Genomic DNA, 21,042 nt, shown 5'->3' with positions numbered 1-21,042 from the left:
ATATTTATGTTAGAACTTGCTGATAAAACCATCTGGGCCTGGAGTTTTTGTGTTTTTTTTTTTTGTTTATCCTGGAGTTTTCTTTTGAGAAGATTTTACATTATTGAGTCAATCTCTTGAAATAGCTATGGGAATTCAGATTTTGTGTTTCTTCTTTTGGTAAACTGCATTTTTTCTAGGAATTTATCTGTTTCAGCTAAATTTCCACATTTACTTATCATAAATTGTTTATAATATACTCATCCTCTGAATGTCTACAGAATTTGTAGTAATGATCTTTTTTTCATTCCTGGCTTTGATACTTTGAACCTTCTCTCTTTTTCCCTTTATTAGACTCATTGCGGGTTTACAAATAGTCTTTTCAAAGAACCAGATTTTGACTCTGTTAATCTTCTATATTGTATGCTAATTTTCAGTGTTATTAATTTTGTTCTTATCTTTGTTATTTCAGTCCTCCTTTCATTGGGTTTTTCTAATGTCTTGAGATTGACTCCTTTGCCTTTTTCTTTGAGGAGTTTAACTACAGACACATCAACATTATTGTATAATTCATCTTGTATTTACTCTTTTTTTATTTGCAGAATCAAACCTAATCAAGTAGGGATTAGGATATAAGTAGTCCTTGTAGCCATCTCCTTATGCAGTGCCATAAAATATGCTCTAATTAGAAGCAATTTATGCCAGGTGCCCTTTGATTTATTCATGCAAATCAAAATTACAAAAATGAATCAACAAAAAATATGTCTGTAGAGGTTAAGATATTTCCTCATTTTGACCCATTTCTCAGAGTAGTCCTACCTGCAGTTTATTTGTTACCTTTCGTGTTGAATCAAATCCTTTATCTAAGTCATCTTGTTTCTTATTCCTAAAAAAGCTTACCACTTTTCCTCCTTTGAGTCTCCTTTTGGATACCATTCACATTCCATTTCTCCAGGAGTGTTTCATTAACAGCTGTCTCCTATTATTTTAGTAAAAGCATATTTAATGCAGTAGATACTCAATAAGTATTTCTTGGATAAATGAATAAACCCCAACCTCTGTACTTATATTAATATGTATTTATGTTATTCATGTAATCTATAAAGTCTAATCAGCCATCTTTTGTATGTTTTTCTTAATATACTTAAATTTACTTTGCAGTTTAATATTTCCATATTAAAATATAAATTGTTTTCAAATCAATTTTTCTTATTGCTAAAGTAACATGTGCTTGTTAAATCCCATTTTTCCCCAAACGTTTGGCATGTAAAGGGGCAGGTACCCTATGACCCAATATCTAAACTGAAGTTTATACTGCAAGGCAGTTTACTCCAACATATACTAATATATATGCATGAGAATTTTTTTTAACTTATTATACTTTGAACATTTTCTATGCCAGCATATTTAGCTCTGTCTTGGTTTTTTTAAGATTTATTTTGTTTATTTATTTTTCACCCCTCTTGTTGTATGATCTCTGTGTCCATTCGCTGTGCGTTCTTCTGTGTCTGCTTGTCTTTTCTTTAGGCAGCACCAGGAACTGATCCTGGAACCTTCTGAAGTGGGAGAGAGATGCTCAATCTCTTGTGCCATCTCAGCTCTCTGGTCTGCTGCCTCTCGTGTTGCCTCATCTTGCTGCACCAGCTCTCTGCTTGGGCCAGCTGGCCATGAGGGCCAGCACGCCACATGGACCAGCTCTCTGCTTGGGCCAGCTTGCCTTCACCAGGAGGCCCCAGGAATCGAACCCTGGACCTCCCATATGGTAGACCGGAACCCAGTTGCTGGAGCCACATCCGTTTCTCTGTCTGGTGTTTAATGACCGTGTATCCCTAATTGATCGATAGTTTATTCCCAGTTTTTGCCCTAGTGAGCATTCTTGTACCTTTATCTTAGTCTATTTGTGAATATGTTTGAAAGATGAATTTCTGGGCCTGAAATGCTGAGTAGAAGGATAAATTACCATCTAATAAGGTACAGTCCCAACATTCACAATATACGTGGATGAGAGTACTTTTTCTTCCATTTCATTGCCAATGCTGCAAATAAGTAATCCTTTTTTATTTTTGTCAACTGGGTAGGCCCAAAATACTGAGTTGTGGTTCTCTTCTTTTGATTTTCTTTGATTTTTTTCATAATAGTTGGGTATAGACGGTGAAATCTTGCTGATAGCCGCTTGTATTCATCCACGTTCTTATTCATCCTGCTGTTTGGGATAGCCAGCGGGCACTCCTGTAGCTTCACCACGTGTTTGCCAATGCAGGCTTTCGCACATCAGGGGGTCTTGTCTGATAATACACAGTCCATTTGGCTGGCAGACCATCCTCGATATACATACACTAAATTACACTGAAAACCAGATAAACTTGAAACATCTGTCCCAATGGTTCTCAACTTGGGGTGATTTTATCCTCTCAGGGAATAATTGTCAATAACAGTTCTGGTTGTCATAATTTGGGGAGTGTGTGCTAGTGGCATCTCATGCTGGCAAGCTTCCTACCAGGGCCCCCCACAACTAAGAATTTATGCAGCTCAAAATGCCAATAGTCCTGAGGCTGAGAAACTCTGTAGTTCATCCCAAATAACATTTTAGTGATTTATTTTTTTTTTAAAGATTTATTTATTTATTTGTTTGTTTCTCTCCCCTCCCCCCCACCCCTGCCCCAGTTGTCTGTTCTCTGTGTCTATTTTCTGCATTGTCTTCTTTGTCCACTTCTGTTGTTGTCAGCGGCACAGAAATCTGTTTCTTTTTGTTGCGTCATCTTGTTGTGTCAGCTCTCTGTGTGGGTGGTGCCATTCTTAGGTAGACTGGACTTTCTTTTGCACTGGGTGGTCTCATTACGGGGGGCACTCCTTATGCAGGGACACCCCTGCGTGGCACGGCACTCCTTGCACGCATCAACACTGCACGTGGGCCAGCTCCACACGGGTCAGCCCGGGGTTTGAACCACGGACCTCCCATGTGGTAGATGGATGCCCTAACCACTGGGCCAAGTCTGCTTCCCACATTTTAGTGATTTCATGATTTGTTCTTTTATAAATTTGCTGTATTGCATCTATCATAAGATGCATATTTGTTCACATCTCTAAAACCGGAATGCACCCTACAGTTGATGGACAAAACAGTATTATGCCTAGTTTTGACCGAGATAATTTTTCTGTCCTTCCTAGTGGCTCATTTAATTCTGGTGTGCCTTGTGTTTTACAATTCAGATTCTTAGATTTGATGAAATATGGTAATATGAATATGTCTTATCCTTCTTATTTATACAGACACATAAATCTAATTTTAAAGTAGGAAAAAGTCCCGTGTGTGTCATGAGAGTGTAATTACAGTATTAGAATGCATTAAATATCATTAAATGTCTAGCAATGGCTTTATAGGCATTCTGCCTGTTCAAAGTGAAAAACAATATTTAGTGTCCAAAACAATTTTATATTTGATTTTATATTAAAATGATTCCTTTTGGATTTGGAAATAGATCCAATATTGATAAAAGATGCTAATTTACTGCAGAATGATTGAGTTCTTCACTTGAGAAGTTATGAATATTCTATCTGCTGCTCTTTCTCCTGGACTTATATTCGTTATTTTTTAATTCAGGAAAATTACTGAAAATTAAAATGCTTTCAATATTAGAGAAGCATTTGGGGTTGTTAGATTCTTCACCCTAAGCTTTCTATGTTGCATTTCCAAGCAGTCTAATAATTCAAGGAACTCAGCACTTATTGAATCTTGGAAAAAGGTCAGGAAAGGAATATCTAATTTTCAGTATAATTTCTCTCCTTCCAGATCTTGACTTGTTTAAAGGTGATGATCACCTAAACTAAAACATATTCAGATGTCAATAGCACAATTTAGTAGAGAAAGCTTTATTTCTGGCTTTTATTGGCGAAAATCTGTACATATTCAGAGGGAAATGGGTTTCAATGCATACTGTCAATTCTTTTTTTGCATGTATAAGTGAGAAAAAAAGTTAGGTGGTTAAAGGGTGGCAGTTTTGAGTTATTAAGAATGATCTAGATTAGCCTCAACTTCCATGGGTCACAACAAGGTAGCTGCTGATATTTCACATCTGGTTTTGGTTTGCAGGGACTAACAAAGAAGCACAATGTATGTATAGCCCCATTGTGAGAAGTCTCCCTTCTCTTTTCAGAACAAAGAGCTCCCCCCTCCAAAGGTACAGAAATATTTTCATCTCCAATTTACAGATTAGCCAAAACCTCTTGGGTTAAGGGTCATTTAAGGCCGTTGAAAAATTTCTTTGTGAACTTCCCAGTTTTCTGGCTGTTAAAGAAAATAATAAAATAAAAAGAGTTCCCCAGTGCAAGAAATTCCGTAAAACCGAGAGTGGCGCATGAGCCACGTTAATCGCTTCCATTCCTGATGTAAAGCTCAGAACAGTTTTAACTAATATGGAATCAAGGATCCCAAACTCTAGTTCGATCTGGGGGTGTGAGGGTTGGGTGCCCCCGCTATCTGGCATGGCAACAGCAGCACTCTGTCTACAAGAATTTAATGTGTGGGTTTACAAGATAACACCTTCTTTAAAAAAAAGCCTTGCAGATGTTTGGGGAGAATTCTACCCAGGACTGCTCTTTTTCTCCTGCTCTCTTTGGGGAAGGAGCAGGCATGATTGTCATTCTAATTGCATCCTTGCCCGCAGTAAAGCTCTCATCCACTGGCCAACGGGGCCACCATCGCAGCCTTCCAGATGGCCCTTGTTATCGTCAAAATTGACTAGTGGAAGCCCCCACGGCGGCCTAGAAGCCTTAGAGACCACGCCAGGGCCAGAGCCCCTGATTCCTAGGAGCTAATGTTTCAGGGAAAACAACAGCAACACCTTCTCAACACTAGGGCTTTTCTTTTAAGTAACTGAAGATCATGAGTCCTCTCCCTCTGCTTCTCATTTACCAACCCCCATTTCTGTGGAAGCGCATGGAGGGGGATATTGAAATTTTCCCACATCTCCTCCAGAAAGGATCCTGGGGTTGATGGGCAGAGATGTTTTTAGAGAATGGGAATGGCTGCCAGCCATGTGGCCTGGGGAGCTGCTGGCCTTGAGGGTGGACTCGGATTAGAGGTCGGTGGCAGAGCAGGAGGGGTTCTTCACGAGATGAAATGACTGAGGCACGTATACTTTTAATGGGCAGAAAGAGGAACTGGGAGGAACAGCTGATGTTTGCTTCAGTGACCTCTCTTTTGGGCAAAAATGCTGTTAAAGTGTGATTTTGGCGTGTTTTTCTCTTCTGCTGATACATGTTATTTGTTTGTTTGGCTAAGGACAATTGCTCATCTTTTCTGACTCCTCCGCACCTAACACAAACCTTAGCTTAGAGTGGTTATGATAAAGATCTGATGAATGAATGGTCACGTGGCAAGAAGAGTTTCTGCTGTAACAAGGTGGCAGCCATCTTCTTTCTGAGAAAGGAATCTTCTGATGGTGTCTCGACATTCTCTGCTGTGTAACAAATCACTTCAAAATTCCGTGGCTTTAAAATCCCAGCGATCATCTTATTTTTATCCGTCCCCATGGTTCCAGGGGTTGACGGGGCTGAGATGGGGGGTTTGGGCTCAAGGTCTTGCACACCACAGCAGTCAAACGGTGTTCATGGCTGGAGTCATCTTCACGACTCTTAACTTAGGTGCCTGGGGCTTGGGCTGGCTCTCGGTGGGACCTGACGCCTGGAACACCGAAAACTGACCTCCTCTTAGAATGACGGCTGAGGTCCAAGGCGGAGTGCTCCCCAAAAAACCAAGAGGAGGTGGTATCACTGTTAGGTTCTAGCCCGGGATGCCACACAGCTCAATTTCTGCCATTGTCACAGACCTATCCAGGTTCAAGAAACAGGAATATGGATCCTAGCCTCTGTGTCATGAGAAGAGGCTGTGTGGTGGGAGATCCTGTTGGGCCACCTTGGGAAACACACTTGCCAGGAATTTAGAAAGTCATCAAGTCTGCCAAACTCATAGGCTCGAGTACGTGTGTGTGGAAGCAACCCAGTGGCTGAAATAGTTTAGTTGGAAATAATTTTAAGTCAGAGATACTCTGGGAAATTGCAAGGGCTAAGTAAGATAAAATAGAAGCCCTGCTCTTATTTTGAACTTTAGGAAAATCTGCTGGAAATTCTCATAATGCAGGAAGAATAGGTGAAGATCATTCGTTCAATATTTTGTATTGAGTATCAACTCCCTGCCAGGTACTGTTGACAGTTGTTGAGTAGAAGTCTCATAACATATAGAGTTGGGAGGCTTCTTAGAGACCATTTGAGGACCAAAGTAGACTTATTATTATTCTAGTAATGGAAAAACGTGTAACATTGATATAAAGATAGTGGTCACCAGAGGTTCTGAGGGGAGAGAGAGAGAAGAAAAGGTGGAAGATGGGTCAATTTGGGGACATTGGAATTGTTCTGCATGACATTGCAATGATAGATACAGTCCATTATACATTTTGCCAAAACCTATAAAATTGTACGGTGCAAAGTATAAACTATAGATCATCCTTAGTAGCAATGCTTTAGTATTTGTTCATCAACTGTAACAAATGTACCATGCTAATGAAAGATGTTATTGAAAGGGGAAAATGTAAGAGGGGGAGAGGGTGGGGGTATATGGGAATCTCCTGTATTTTCAATGCAACTTTTCTGTAGTCAAAAACGTCTTTAAAAATAGTTTTAAAAAACCCTCCTCTAGCTTGATATTTAAAGTTTTAATAAAGAAGCACATTTATTACAATCTCATACCCAAAAAAGAGGCCATTTGCCTTCCTCACTTCCAGTGACTTTATCTAGAGGAGCGACTTGGGAAGGCCAGCCTCCAAAGCTATCCAGGGTGTGGGGAGGATGTGGCAAACTGAGGCAGAGAGATGGCCAGTCTACCCCTCTTCCTCTCTCTGTCTCTCTCTGTATCTATCCATCCCTCTATCATCTGTCATCTGTCTCTTATCATCAGTCTAATTAGCTGGCTAGCTAATCCTCTAGTCATCTACCTACATCTAATCTGTATGTATCTACATCAATCTGTCATCAACCTACCACCTCTCTACCTATCTATCTACATAAGTCATCTATCTTTATTAGTCAGCCAAAGGGGTGCTGATGCAAAATGCCAGAAATGGGTTGGTTTTTATAAAGAGTATTTATTTGGGGTAGGAGCTTACAGATACCAGGCCATAAAGCCTAAGTTACTTCCTCACCAAAGTCTATTTTCACATGTTGGAGCAAGATGGCTGCTGACGTCTGTAAGTGTTCAGGCTTCCTGGATCGCTCTGGGCTCAGCTCCTGTTTCCTCCACAAGGTCAGCTGTAGACTATGAGGCTCTCTAGACTTTGTCTCTCTCCACAGGGTCAGCTGTAGACTATCAGGTGAATGGCTATTTCTCTCCCCCTGGGGTTTCTACTGTGTCTAAGGAGCCACCTCTATTCCTCTGCATTCTTCTCCTGGCTCAGGTTCTCTCTTCCCGGGGCTTGCTGCTCTTCCCTCTGTGAACTTACTTCCTGGGGCTCCAGCTTAAGGCTGCAGCATCAAACTCCAACATCAGAAACCCTCAGCTCTTTCCTTCGCCATGCCTTTTATCTGAGAGTCCTCACCCACCAAGGGATGGGGACTCAGTGCCCTAATGAAGTGGCCCAATCAAAGCCCTAATCATAACTCAGTCACGCCCAGTAATAGACAAGATTACAAACATAATTTAATATCTATTTTTGGAATTCATATCCATATCAAACTGCTACACTATCCATGTGTGTGTGAGTGTGTGTGTGCATGATGCTGGAGGCATGGTTGGCTCACAATTTAACCAAGCATCACCTTAATTTTATGGGAAAACTTCCCAGGAATTGGTCAGGAAGCAGGTGAGAGCAAGACATGCTAGGAACATTGTTAAAACTGAGGGAAGGGAGGAAGGCTTGGCCATGGCCAGCCTGACCACACGCCTTTGTGTGTGCCTCCGGTGGCCTGTGTGGCTCGGTGGCTGGGCCCTGTCCATCCCTCTCTCTCCTCACTCATGCTGGTGGAGTCACAGGTTAAACTTGGTGCCCTCGAGGGCCTGTCCTATCCAGGCCTCCAGCTTAGCAGGTGCTCCTGGGCTCTCTGCACGTGCTTCATTCACTCATTCATCGATTTCATTCATGAAATGGCTGTTTAGTGCCAGCACTGTGCACTGAGGGGGAAAGGGCAAGTCTTAGTTGGTGGGGAATGGGGAGGCTGTGCTCAGCATTTGTCCCCATTTCCCAGTGTGTGCTAATTCCTCCTTTGAACAAAGCTGCAAAGTTATTATTTGCTTTACACGTGGAAAAATTGGCCTATGAGAATTATAGGACTCCTTGGGTCCCTGAGCAGATGGGAAGGAAGCCGGGCTGAGGCCTTGCCACCCCATGCCAAGGCCTCTGCTGCTCCAGATGCTGCATCCAGCTCTTCCTTTCCGAGGAAAGTCACGCCGGTTCCCAATTCCTGCCGCCTTTGTCACAGCTTCACGTGCTGAGATAGAAGTGAGCTCTGCCTTGACCTTTCTCTGCATTGCTCTGAGCCCGCTCATCATGAGCGATTAGCTATATGAACGTCAAGATGCTGAGCCTGGGCTGGTTTCTTTTGCTGCATCCTGGCAGAGCTGGGCCAGCAGCTCCCACAGTTTTCAGCTCCTCCTCCCACCTACTGTGTGATGCCATTTACATGCAAGAGTCATGTGCTTTAAAATACCAGACTACCAGGTAAAATGCTGTGTTAATTACCTTGCTGTGGGGCACAGTGGAAGTGAGCCACTGGCGTTTCCAGGAAGCTCTGGCAGGCCCAGAGGAAACTGCAGCTGAACCCGCAGACCTGACCGACCGAGGCCCCTGCCTGGGACAGTTCTGAACGCAAGCACACAGCTTTCACCCGTGGACCTCTCTACTGCTTGACATATGATCCACAGTAGATGGAAAAAAAGGAAATATTACGGATACTTTTAAGAAAAAGTGAGGACAAAAAGAGGAGGGTTGTATGTCTGCAAGTGTTTCCAAGGCACGGTGTTTCAATGAGTGAAAAGTCAGTGTAATTGTCTAATAGGATTCGTTTCAAGAAAATCCCATATTTAGTTTTAAACCTTAGTTTTTCTCATATATATATATCAATATGTATTATTTTTATATCTAATAAGCTATAAGCATATCCCCAAATATTTCACTTTTTAAGTAAAGGAAGGTGCCACAGGTATCTTTCACATCTGCCACATCATCCTGTCAACCACGTGCTAACCACAGCTCTCTGCTTTGAAGAGCCTGCTGATGTCGGAGTTTAGGGGAGGTGCTAGCCCTGAAACCACTGTCCTCTTCGGAGAAGACAAATTTACAAAGAATTTACTTGTTAATTTGAGAACACAGGGAACCATCTGGCATTACTGTGAGGGAGAATAAATTTCCAGATTCGAAATTAATAGCAATCTGGAACAGTTACACAAACCGATGATCAAATCTTATCCAGAAAAATCACAGCTTTTGTCTTGTGTACAAAGTTGTAAAATATTATTTGCTCCTAAAACATTATATTTTCTTATGTCCTATAATAATGGACAATTTGAATTTTTCAAAAAGCTTTTCTATGTTATGAATGTTAGACTTGACTTTCAATGTGTGAAGATGAAACACTGCACGATGATAATATCAAGTCAAAGAATTTGATGTCAGGAGTTAGGCAACCCCTGTTCCCTTTACAAAGCCTTGTAAAGGGAGCTTTAGCGCCCTCTAGTGGGAAACAATTCAAGCCGTGCAAAGGGGAATTCCTGGGCAGGTTCTGTCTGGTTTCCAGCTAGCAAATAAACAAAGCTGCGTAGTTCTTAGGGCAGTAGGTGGTTGCTTCCTAAAATTCTTGAGGCAGGATTATTTTTGCAGCTGTAAATAAAGAATAAAATAGTATCCACTACAGACAACCACACAGCTGGCACACTGGCTTTTCTTCTTGTCTGTCATGGACAATATATTTGGAAAGGAACGTTTTCAGTCTGCCCTGATCACTGTAACCTTTCCCAAAACGTGTGTTGGGATTTGCATTTGGATCAGTTCAAAATTATGAACGAATGTACAGCACAGTTTCGATTCGATTCATTTCAACTGAATTAAACAGGTGTTCCTAAGGGCAAACTGGAAAGAACCAGCGGCCTTAGATCCAGCTGCACAGAAGGTACAGTGCAGCTGCTACCGCAGCCAGGCTGGCTCCCACTGTTTGGGGCACTTGATTCTTTAACACCTAAAGTCTGCAAATAGGCAGGGTACAGTCATACAAGTGTATATGAAATTTCAGCAAATATTTTGTGCCTTGGCTTCATCTCTGACCTCTTTGCGATAAAAATTAATTAGAAAGGAGCAACTTAAGCAATGTAGAGCTAAAGGTCATCTCAATCTAAAACTAAAGGTCCTCTTTATAGAGCAGCGGGAACAATTGTTTAACTCGGGCTCCTCTGGGAAATTTTTCCATTAATTGCATGACAATAGAGTGCAACTTATTATCTTTCTTTTTCAAACACACTATGATACTTTATGAGATAACTAGAGATCAAGACAAAAACTAAATGTCAATGTACAGTATCTTATAAGTGAGACAGACTCACTTTCTTTTCTCATTTTAAATTTTGAATAGTGATCAAAATCTAAGTAAATTCCAAGATGCTGAAACTCATTTAATGGTTCACAGATTGTAAGTAGAAGCATGAAAATTGGAACAGGAAATTTAAAAGCTCCTTTAAACTAAATTATTGTGTCAGAATAATTACTCTCCTCTTGGGTGGGTTTTTGACCATGGGCTAATAAAGTGACATTTTTAGGGTCCCTGAGTATGCTTCTCCTCCTGCATCTTTAGAAGCATATTGAATTATGCAAGAGCAAATTTGGCATAAACTTGAGACTATGCGGGGCGCTTATGAAATTCTGTCCACTGAAATCATTGCTCCATTCGAGCCTGTAGTACTGAACTGAAATGTACTTCAAAATTAGGGAAATTGCAAACTGGTGTTGAGAAGTGGAGGACTGAGTATGTGATAACAGCTTCCTTGGTTCAGATTAATTCAGTTCAACCAAGGCACAAAGGAATGCTTTAACAAAAGTTGTTTAAATTGTAATTGGACTGTGCTGATGTGGCCACACACAGGAATAAATACTGTCTCCATGAAGTCCTCTGTGAATACCAAAGCTGTGCTACTGGCGTGCCAGCAGTGACCTTGAGAGCCTAGAGCCCTTCAACTGCATCTGCTCTTAGGCACATCTTCCAGTTGACCGTCGGGAAAGTTCCGCCGCGTGATGTAGTTTTCCACTGTGGGGCAGCTGCAGCTGCTTGTTTCTTATCTGCCATCTCAGGCCTGTCCCTGGCAGAAATCCTTGGGACATCCTTCTTCTAGCGCTCTCAGGAATAACCCACCCCATTTTGCATTTTAACATTCGTGTCATCTTAGGGACACCATGCAGCATTTTTGTCCTATTGTTTTGCCCTTAAAACCGACTGCACTTCGTGGGCGGGTTCCAGGGGCGCAGTTTTCTGTAGGCGGAATTCGCACGCACTCACAAAGGCTTCCTGACTGCTCAAACCAGTGCCTGGACGGTTCTGGCAGCCCCGTTCCTTCGCTGCCTGCCAGAGGCCTGGCACATAAAAAGCCCTTCGTCACCATTTACTCATTGACTCACGTTGGCTAGATGAGCCCCGCAGAACACCTGAGTGTCTCCTGGGCTTCCTTTCTAAAATTAATAAGAAAGAGCTACGCCATTTTCAGTGTGTATATCCCCCCCCCCCCCCAAAAAAAAGGGCAGACGCATTGTGGTATGCATGCGTAAGGACTTGGAGAACAATAGCCATTGTGTGCTGCCTGTGTAGACAGAACACGCCTGCTTTGTTCAGATATTTACAGAAACGGAGAACATTCCATTTTACCTCTATAATGTATACATTAAAATGCGATTCGTGTTTCTTGTCAACTTTTAAAAAGATACAGATGAACCAGAGGAGAGGGGAAAAATGAAGAAGGTAGATCCTCTACCCTTCAGTCTTTTATGTAGAGCCTGCTAATATTTTCACCTTGAGTTTTTATTTTTAATGCAGAGGGTTCATGTTCTGCCACTTCTTTGGAACCTGCTTTTTGGCTTACCAATTTTCCATGTCACTAAATAGTTGGCGTCTATGTCATCTTCCTGTGATATTGTTTCAATGATGAGTGTTACATTATATGGATATTTAATACACAAAGAAACTATGAATGACTATTCTATTGTGTCTCCAGTTAAGATTGTGCCCCATTACCCTCTTTGCTATGTTCATATATAATTTCTAGAATGATCTTACCTTCTCATCCACAGGGTTCTCAAATCCTAACCTTCCTCTCTTTGCCCCATGTAGAGAAGTTAGGAAGAGAACAAAGAGAAGAACTTGTTCACTCGTTGGAAAATGGGAGAAAATGGTTTCAGAAAAAATAAATGACAGTGCTTTTTTAATGATTACAGTCCATTTAAGGTCCTTTTAACTTTGTACTATTTCCTTTTTAAAAAAATGTGGCACAAAATATGAACAGGCTACAGAAGGGTTCTGGTAGGTCCTGGGTGGTAGACCCACGATGGGCGCCTTCCACCTGGAAGGGAAGAGTGTATTCCCAGCCTCTACCATCCACCCGCAGGGGCGGTACTCGCCCAGTGTGGTGTTTGCTGAGTCCCACGGAGGATGGAAGAGGACTTGTCCTGGCCCACATGGCAGGATGGCCCCAGGGGGGAGCCACTGGCCAGCCTGCCCCCAGCCGCGTCTGCCTGGTGACTTGAAGAGCCGCCTCCCCGGGGAGGGGCAGCGTGTGCTGGGGTGGCAGTCCCAGCCACAGCAGCGGGGTGGACTGGAACTGAGGCCATGTCGTAACAACGTCTGGGGTAGGGGTGGAGAAGAAGGAAAGGTGCTGCCTATACCTTCAGATAATTCCTCCCTAGGATAACATTTGGGGACATGGATTCTGCACTGCTATATTCTAATTAAGAGGTGTATCTTGTGCCACCAAGAGCCAAAGTTGTACAAAAGAACCTTGCATTCAATATTCAGAGAATGCTGGACTTGTACACTGTGAAGCCTTTCTAGGTGCCAGGAATATCTTTTTGAAGATGACAGGGATCAATCAAACGTTTTGTCATTAGAAGTGGGGAAGAGTTGTCTTTTAAAACTTTTATTACAGGGTTTACAAATCACTTTTTGTATTTGTATTTATTTTCAGAATGAGACGCAATGAAATTTATGGATAGAGTCCTCAGGAAAGAGATCAAATAATAGCATTTGGTTTTATCCTTGTAGGTATCTAAGCAAATAAATTAGTCTCTAATCAAAACATCTTATTGTTTCAAGACTATAGCACATGTATCTGTATGTGTGCTTTCATGGGCTGGACATAAAGCAAATCATGTAACTAAGTAACAATTGGGGAACCCGGATGAAGACTATTCAGGTTCTTCGCGTTATCTTACAGTTTTTCTGTAAGCTTGGAATTACTTTCAAGAGTCAAAAAATTTCCTGTTTACTATTGCATTTGAATTAGGCAAGAACCAAGGAGCTAAGGGCAGACCGTCCTTGAAGAATTAGCTCTCCAAAAAAATGATGATCCTTTGCTGCAGAGAACAGGACATAGAAAGGGCTGGCCTCCGCGGGGAGGCCGTGAGGAGGGGACACTGGGACGGTCCCCAAAGGGGTCTTCTCGTTTAAAGCCGCTCTTTGGTCAGTCCCTAGCAGAAAACTGCGAGTTGGTGTCTGCAGTTACCAGTTTCAACAGATGCTTCTTAGAAGAGAAACTAAACCTAGGTGTCCCGGGAGAACGTTGGGCGCTTTTCCCTCAGCCCTCCTGAAATCTAGTGGAAGCTGCCCAGATAAAACGACTCCGAGTACTTTGAAATTTTAGGGGAAGCACAATTTTAATCAGATTGCCATCTCAGTCATTGTTTGGAGATGAAAAGAGAGGAAATCAACATCCCCTCAAAATATAGAGGCTGTGAACTCATCAGGTTCTGATTCTTACACAGAACGAGATTCTGCCTCTCGAAATCTTTTTCTTTCTTCTCCTCTTCCTCTTCTCCTTCTCCTCCACCTGCTCCCCTTCCCCTCCTCTTCCTAACACGAGCAGGTAAATCACAGGGACAGACATGGATGCGGGAGCTTGGGTTAGCCAGAAGCCTGACGTAGGTGGACCCTATTTCTGAGTGGAATCAACTCTCTGGACACCCATCTCTGATACCAGGGGTGCCCACGCACTCAGGATTTGGTCTATTAGGCTCTGCAGCCCCTACCCCTTTCCTGGTCCAGCTTTCGTGAAGCTGGATTCAAAGCAAAAAGCTGTTTCTTCCAGAGAACAAGTAATTTCCTGAAAATGAGTAATTAAAGGCCCGGAGGAAATGCTCCAAGGAATGCTCAGGTCTACCTTAGTCGTACTTCCTTGAGCAGAAAACAGACGTGTGGCCCTGAACTCACAGCTTGAATTAAAAAAAAAAAGGCATCTGTGCCAAGCCAGGACTCCTCCTGAGGGCCACGGCCGGCGGCATTGACCTTGCACCCGGTGGGACAGGCTCGCTGACATTCGAAGCACGCATCGCAACGTCAGTCATCCGAGTTCAATCACCTGGAAAGAAGGCAACGTGCACAGGTTTCTTTTCCTGTTTTCCTTGGTTATCAGAACTCTAGAGCCTTTGCGTTTTCAAGTTACTGATCGTGGAGCCAGTAAAAACGACATAGGTGTGGCAGGAGAAGATGGTACCGCCACGCTCGTGGGAGATGTCGCGTCGAGGAAGGCTGTGCCAACCGGCCAGCACGTGGCTCATCTTAAGCATCGCCATCTATTTGTGTGCAATGAGTCCCACCTGCGAAGTTTCCTTCTGGGCGAAAGGGACAAGGGAGGGAGGGAGCTGGATTCCTCGCTCCTGGCCTGGTGGCGGGTCCTGCCACCCCGGCGTCTGGCCCTAAGGAGCCCTCGCACCCCAGGCCCCGGGCGCTGGCAGCCCATGCGAAACCGAGCCGTCCCGCCACATCTGCTTCCTGCTCGGGGCACCGCAGGCTCACCCCGTCACACCTGCTGCGGCAGTCGCAGTCGCAGGCAATTGATGCTTTTTTTTTTAATTAAAAAAAAATCTCCTGGCTGCATATCATCAAGAAAAACAACATTGTTTTCAGGGTCTCTTATCTCTCCACTCCCAAATATCCTGTTTCTTCGGGCTGGGCAGCCAGGACCAATAGAAATCTCTTCCTGCCATTGGCTGACTTCATTTCCCAGACTTAGCACAATCTCATCCGCTCTAAACAACCTCATCAAAACTACTTTCTGGTCAGAGAGAAGCAATAATTATCATTAACATTTATTAACGATCAATAAACTTGATTGCATTATGGCCAGCACTATCAAGGTAAGGAGAGGGGTCCTTTTAATTCGACGGAATTTTGCTCTTGTGTCTCTTTTCTCTGGTTTCCTTTATCAACGGAGATAAGTTTGGGTTGGGCAACACCCCCAAAGCTACAATAGAGGACAACAAGATTTCCTTTGCACTGCCTAGTAAATTTCCTTTTTCCTACTCCAACCATCCGCAAGGTTTAAAAACTTCAAACTCAGAAAAAAAATTGGGGTTTCTAAATTCACTGTTGAGTGCCATGGATTACTTTTGCAAAACCTTTCTGGAGCACTTCTGAATTTTCGTACTCTTTACCTAACACTAACGCCGCCTGGGTGCGTCTCTCTTGGAAGGCGATGGACAAGGAGAGCGTAGAGGGCAGGGTAGAAGAAAACGATGGGCTTGTGAATGTTGGATTTTTGGATGGTCTTGAATGACATCCTGGCATCACGCATGCCAGCCGGTCCCAGTGGACGCCAGGAGGTACCGGGCAGACGGCTGTTGGTAACGGGGCATGCAAATGTTGACTTGCTGTTTAGATCCTCCCTGCTGAGAGCTGAGTATTCTCATAACTGCAGTGGTGGTAATTCAGTTTGCTCAGTTATGTATTTATCGTTAATAAAAGATGTCCGTCCTCCGTGCCGTACGAGTAAGCGTTCTTTCTGGTGATGTTTGTGGGGTTTGGAGAGCAACGGCCTAAAGATTCTCTTTACTCCAGGGTGTGTAGTCTGATGTGTTTCTTTCTTTCTTTCATTTTTATTTTTTTTGCAAATGTTTCTAGTAGGCAGCATGTATAGTTTCATGTGGAGCTAAGTCTTACAGGTGACAACCTAAATGGGGTCTAATTCCTGGAAATTAAGTCCATTTCATGGCTAGTTCAAGCCGGCGGCCCAGAGTCTGTTTTGGTGGCAGTCCGTTAAAAGTACCTTCAGTGTCACCTCGCCTGGTGACATTTGCAGAGAGAGAAAATTCAGCAGACAAAACAGATACTGAAAGGAGGAAAAGAAAGTTTTCTCAGCTGTATGTCTTTTTGCTGTGTAAAGGTGAGAAGCCAGTTAGTTGCGTTTTTATCAAGGTTTTTAGTTCATGTGAAAGCTCATGGAACTTTGCCCAGAATTGGGCCGAGGCATTTTCAAAAGTCCCCCGTGATTTGGTATGTTCACAACTTGAAACGTTTTTATTAGAGGATTTGATTAACGCCTGCCATCTTAACGGTGCCTTAGAAGTTGTGTCCGGTTTTTATTTCTCAAGGTACTTGGTGTGTTCAATAATATGCTTTTTAAAAATCCAAGTACCAAGGACTTTGACTTTATAGAGATTTTTCTTTCTTTTGTGTCGAGGATTGGAGTCCACTAAAATAGAACCATCATAGAATTTTAAAATTGGGGACTTGATGTGCTCCACTTTCTCCTTACAAGAGCAAACATTTTTTGATTTTATAACCCCAAATTCTACCTCTTTTTTTCTTACTTCCTCCCTTAATTATGCTTATATTTTATAGCCATGAAATCAGATATTCTTCATAATTCTTGAATAGTTTGGTACAACCTTATTTTTTTTAACAAAACAATGCATTAAAAGACATTGAAATAACAGAACATCTTTAAAAAGTAGGGTACACTTTTCAAAACATACAGTTGTGTTGTACTGTTTAGTTTAAAATGCATATTTATGAAGGTATTAGGCAATATTTTTGAAGTTTGAATATTTTGGGACTTTGAGTAAATTTTGGGAAATAGATTACCCTTGTCTAGGATAGTAAGCTTAATTTAATATTTTATTCCATTGCATCGTGTATTATATATGTCCCAAGTGAATCTTTGAAATGACTTCAAATGAATTTTTTAAAAAATCTTTTGTGAAAAAAATAGCCTCACATTATAGGTAACTTCCCTTAAGAGATGGGTCTGTTAGGTTTCCTGAGTAAAGTAATGAGATGATTTTACAGCCTTGTTTATAGACTGGAAAAAGGCGGTCTTGAGTCTGTTGACTAGAGTTTTAATTATGTTACTGCAAAGCTCAAATTAGCTTAGGGAAAATTACGGCTGGCCTTTGGAATTAGGAAACAGTCTCATGCAGGCAATTGCCAGGCTCAAATCCACTGTTGTTTTTTGTTGTTATTGTTGTTTCAGTAAATAAAACAAATTAGTTGATTAAGCACCAGATGCGCTGAGTTTGAGTGGCGTTTCTATTTTTTCATTAATATTTACATTTGGCAGATACTTTAAAAATGTATATGCCCATGGGCTCAAATATATATAACCATTGGCTCAGTAATTCCAAAGCTCAATATGCAGTCTTTGTGATTCTCATCATCATTTTCTCTTGGTAATTTGAAATCAGGAACAGAACAGATCAACTGGAAGAATTAAAGGAATGGTAAGAGCTCATGTGAGGGTGCCAGCTATCTTTAAGTGTCTGTGGCTGTTTAGTTCAGATTAAGGGTTCTAGTAAGAAGGTCCAAGCAACAAGGGTGGTGTCCCTTGCAGGCAAACAGTCCACAGCTCAGATTTCGTGGTTGCACCTGCTTCTGTGTCACTTGCCAGTCGGGGGAATGCCTCCTGTGACACCCCCAAGGCAGGGCTTGCCAGTCTTTGCTCACAAACCCCACAGAACCTGTAATTATTCGTGTTACTTGATTGTGGTAGAGTTTGGGTTTTAATCCAGTGCCCCATGACTTTCCCGGTCCTTTATTATGCCAACGAACCATTTGAGAAGTTGAATGAGCCTATAATCCCTGCTCGGAATAAAGCTTTTAAATGTATAAAGTGAAGTCTGTAGAATGACAGTGGAAGCCAACGCTACTGAAATACAGCTTTACCCTCAGACCCCTCGGGTGGGGGAGCACAGCGCCCCAGGTTGCAACCCCCAGTCCTGGAATTTGAAAAGGCTTAATCTTTGAAATGGGAAGATGGGCATTGCCCTTATCACAGAGATCTGACATGGAAATATATGGCGAGAGCAAAGAGCAAACCCTTTATAAGCACGCATAAAGGCTGTGGAAAGTTACTTGAAAGCTTTGGTGAAGATCTGAGGGCTTCCGGTGACGGTCTCCAGACTTGCGAAAAGGAGGTCCTGTCCTTGAATTAACAGACAGTTTGATGGTAATTCAAACATGGCAATTGTGTTTATTAATTTAAAAGCATACAGCTTGTGTTCTCCGTAATGCCTTGCACACGGCAGACACTATTTGCCCTCCTGCGTGAAGGACACCTGGAATTGAGACTAGGTGGTGAGAAGAAAGCCATGGGCCGTGGCTGGAGGCTGTGCAGGAGTTTAACAGCTTTGAGGATCTGAGTTTTCACCGACCTCAGGGGAATCTGAATGCTTTCTCTCCTTTTCACTTTGCTGGGCCTCGATGAAAGTGGAAGGAAAGTAAAATGCAGAAAGCTGCCAGGCGCTATGTGATTGAAATCGTCTGTCCTAACCCCAAAATGCAACTGCGGGCTGTTCACATAAAAGGACTTGCTGTTTGGCTCCATGAGTGGCTCTCCACCCAGCCTATCCTCTACAGACGCACCTGCTTCTCCCCGGGGCTCTCGGAGTGGGGCCCGCCGCCTGGGAACAAGTGAGGCTGCTTGGGTTGTGGAGCCGCAGGGACTCCACTCCGATGCCTTTGGAGAGACGGAAGGGGGAAGCAGCTCCCTTCTCCGTGTGGTCCTCACTGGCCTCCTGGCCCAGGGCAGGCACACCTGGGGCTGGTGGCCACCAGACAGGGAGGCAGAAGGAGGACGCCCCCTGGGTCCTCCTAGGAGGGTATGGCAGGGGGCGCTCACTGGGGCTGCTGGGCAGAGGGGCGGGGGTGAGTACCGGTCTGAGGGTGGAGGCTGTTGGCTCTGCTGCCGAAGGAGGGTGGAGGCCTGAAATGGCTTCTTGCGCCTGATTAGGCCAGGGCAAGGGATACTGATTTCCTCCCGCTGTCCTCTGATCTCATGAGCATTTTGGTGCCCATCTTTCCACTGTAATTATCTGTCTGTTCTTTTATTTACCTATCAAGATTGCTTTTCTCAGTTAACATTGTTTTATGAACCATTCCCCATGTCATTAAATATGTTTGATAAGCCTAATTTTTATGCCTCGTCATATTCCTTCTAAAGTGTGATAATTATATAACCAATATACCGTTATAAGAAATAAATGTTGCTTTCAGTTTTTCACAAATTGTATTATGATTCACCCTCTATCTAGTTTTTGATTATTTTGTTAATATAGGGACTTAGAAGTGGAGTTATTGGGCCAATGGGTATACACATATTTTAAAGTATCTGCCAAATTTAAATATTTGCCAATTTTGAAAAAAAAATGCCAGTTAGTCTCCTGAAGGGCTATACCTTGTCCCACTTTTTCCAGCCACGTGTGAATGCAGTTCCCCTACATCCAGAACCACTCTGAATATTTTACTCTTTGGATCTTTGCTCTTCTGATAGGCAAAAATGGAATCTCGTTTTTATTTGTATTGCCATTTACATACAAATAGTTTTTAAGCTGTGAACCTATAGTGTAGACTATTTTCAATTAATGACCCACTGTGGCCTCTCAATGTCTTTTCTCATTGATTTAGTCATCCCGTGTTTGATCGAACCTACTTCCCACGTATTTCCCCTAGTGAGCTTGGCTGAGACATGTTTGCTAAAGTTTAAGGTCATTCCTCATTCTGTCCAATTTCTAGTTCTTCATTTTCTTTCTGTCTTGCAATTCTCTTTTCCAAATACAACACACTTGTCATTACTCCCAGCTTTGTAGGTATTTGTGAGTGTATACACTTTATAGTGTATTTACACCCGGTGGCCGGGGAACTTGATTTTACTGATATTCTGTCCCTTCTCTTTCATGCTTTCAACAGCAAATGACAGAGGATAGGAGTTGAACTTGTTGAAAAGTTAATTTTAAGTAAAAATTCTGGAAGTCATATAGAGAATATTAAGATGCCAAAATATAATTGTTGTAGAGTTTAAAGAGAAGTCTTATTTCTTTAGAGATGTTTTTCCTAGTGAAATGAAGATTAAATAGGTGCTTAAAGAGCATGGAAAAGCATTTTGAAAAATGTAGCTGTGTATCTTGAATTTATAATCCAAATTAGCATCATCTAAATAATTGCTTATTACCCACCAGGCTCTGTGCTAGGCTCTTGTCCCATGTGATGCTCATAGCAGCTTGGATCCTGTGGCTTTTTTATCCTGAGACTTAGGATGTTTTGCAACTTGCTCTAGTCGCAGGGTCTTTATCGCCCCTCTCACTTTAGCATCATGTGCTCTCTTTTATTCCTACTTTTTGCCTTAGTCCCAAATATTAAATTATCATGCAGAGAAAAATGATTCACTAAATGACTTAGTGACATATTAATTAACTATATAGTGAAAACAATTTTAATGGAGTGGTTGATGTTATTTTCTCTTGCATGAAGAATCCTATAGGTAATCATTATTATGTTCTAGATGGCTAACTAAGAACAATGCCCCAGAAAACCCAAGAGCTAAAAACCAACATCCAACTCTGCCTCTGCTTGGTGGCAAGAATTCTTTCCATATTTGGGAATCTCCAATGGGCGGTGGTTCCAGATTCCAGATCAGCTGTTGATATAAATTTCCTCATCCCAAGTATCAACTTCCTTGCTTTCGTCTTAGGCATCAATAATGAAAATACAGCTCAGAGTTTTCCGTAAGACCTTACCAAATCTTTCAGTGGGGGTGTTCATTGAACGAGACGCTGG

General features: G+C 42.4%; 1 protein-coding gene across 5 annotated transcripts in view; it reads left to right on the top strand.

Annotated features, from left to right (window-relative positions):
- ERG (ETS transcription factor ERG) overlaps positions 1-21,042 on the top strand; it is a 195,067-nt gene that overhangs the window by 66,599 nt on the left and 107,426 nt on the right. The window contains exon 1 of one of the 5 annotated variants that reach the window (XM_004462322.5): positions 13,967-15,350. The exons of 1 other annotated variant lie outside the window; for it this stretch is intronic. In XM_004462322.5, the coding sequence (XP_004462379.1) occupies positions 15,333-15,350 (18 nt within the window). In that variant the 5' untranslated portion in view covers positions 13,967-15,332. Of the gene's footprint in view, positions 1-13,966; positions 15,351-15,563; positions 16,052-21,042 lie in introns of those variants that run through there. 3 more of the 5 variants (XM_058296243.1, XM_058296242.2, XM_012526698.4) reach the window with 3 other exon arrangements.

The sequence above is a fragment of the Dasypus novemcinctus genome, chromosome 4 (genome assembly GCF_030445035.2).
Source record: "Dasypus novemcinctus isolate mDasNov1 chromosome 4, mDasNov1.1.hap2, whole genome shotgun sequence".
NCBI classification, from domain to species: Eukaryota; Metazoa; Chordata; class Mammalia; order Cingulata; family Dasypodidae; genus Dasypus; species Dasypus novemcinctus.
Note: the sequence above shows the minus strand (reverse complement) of the source record. Positions and strands in the feature narration are given on the sequence as shown.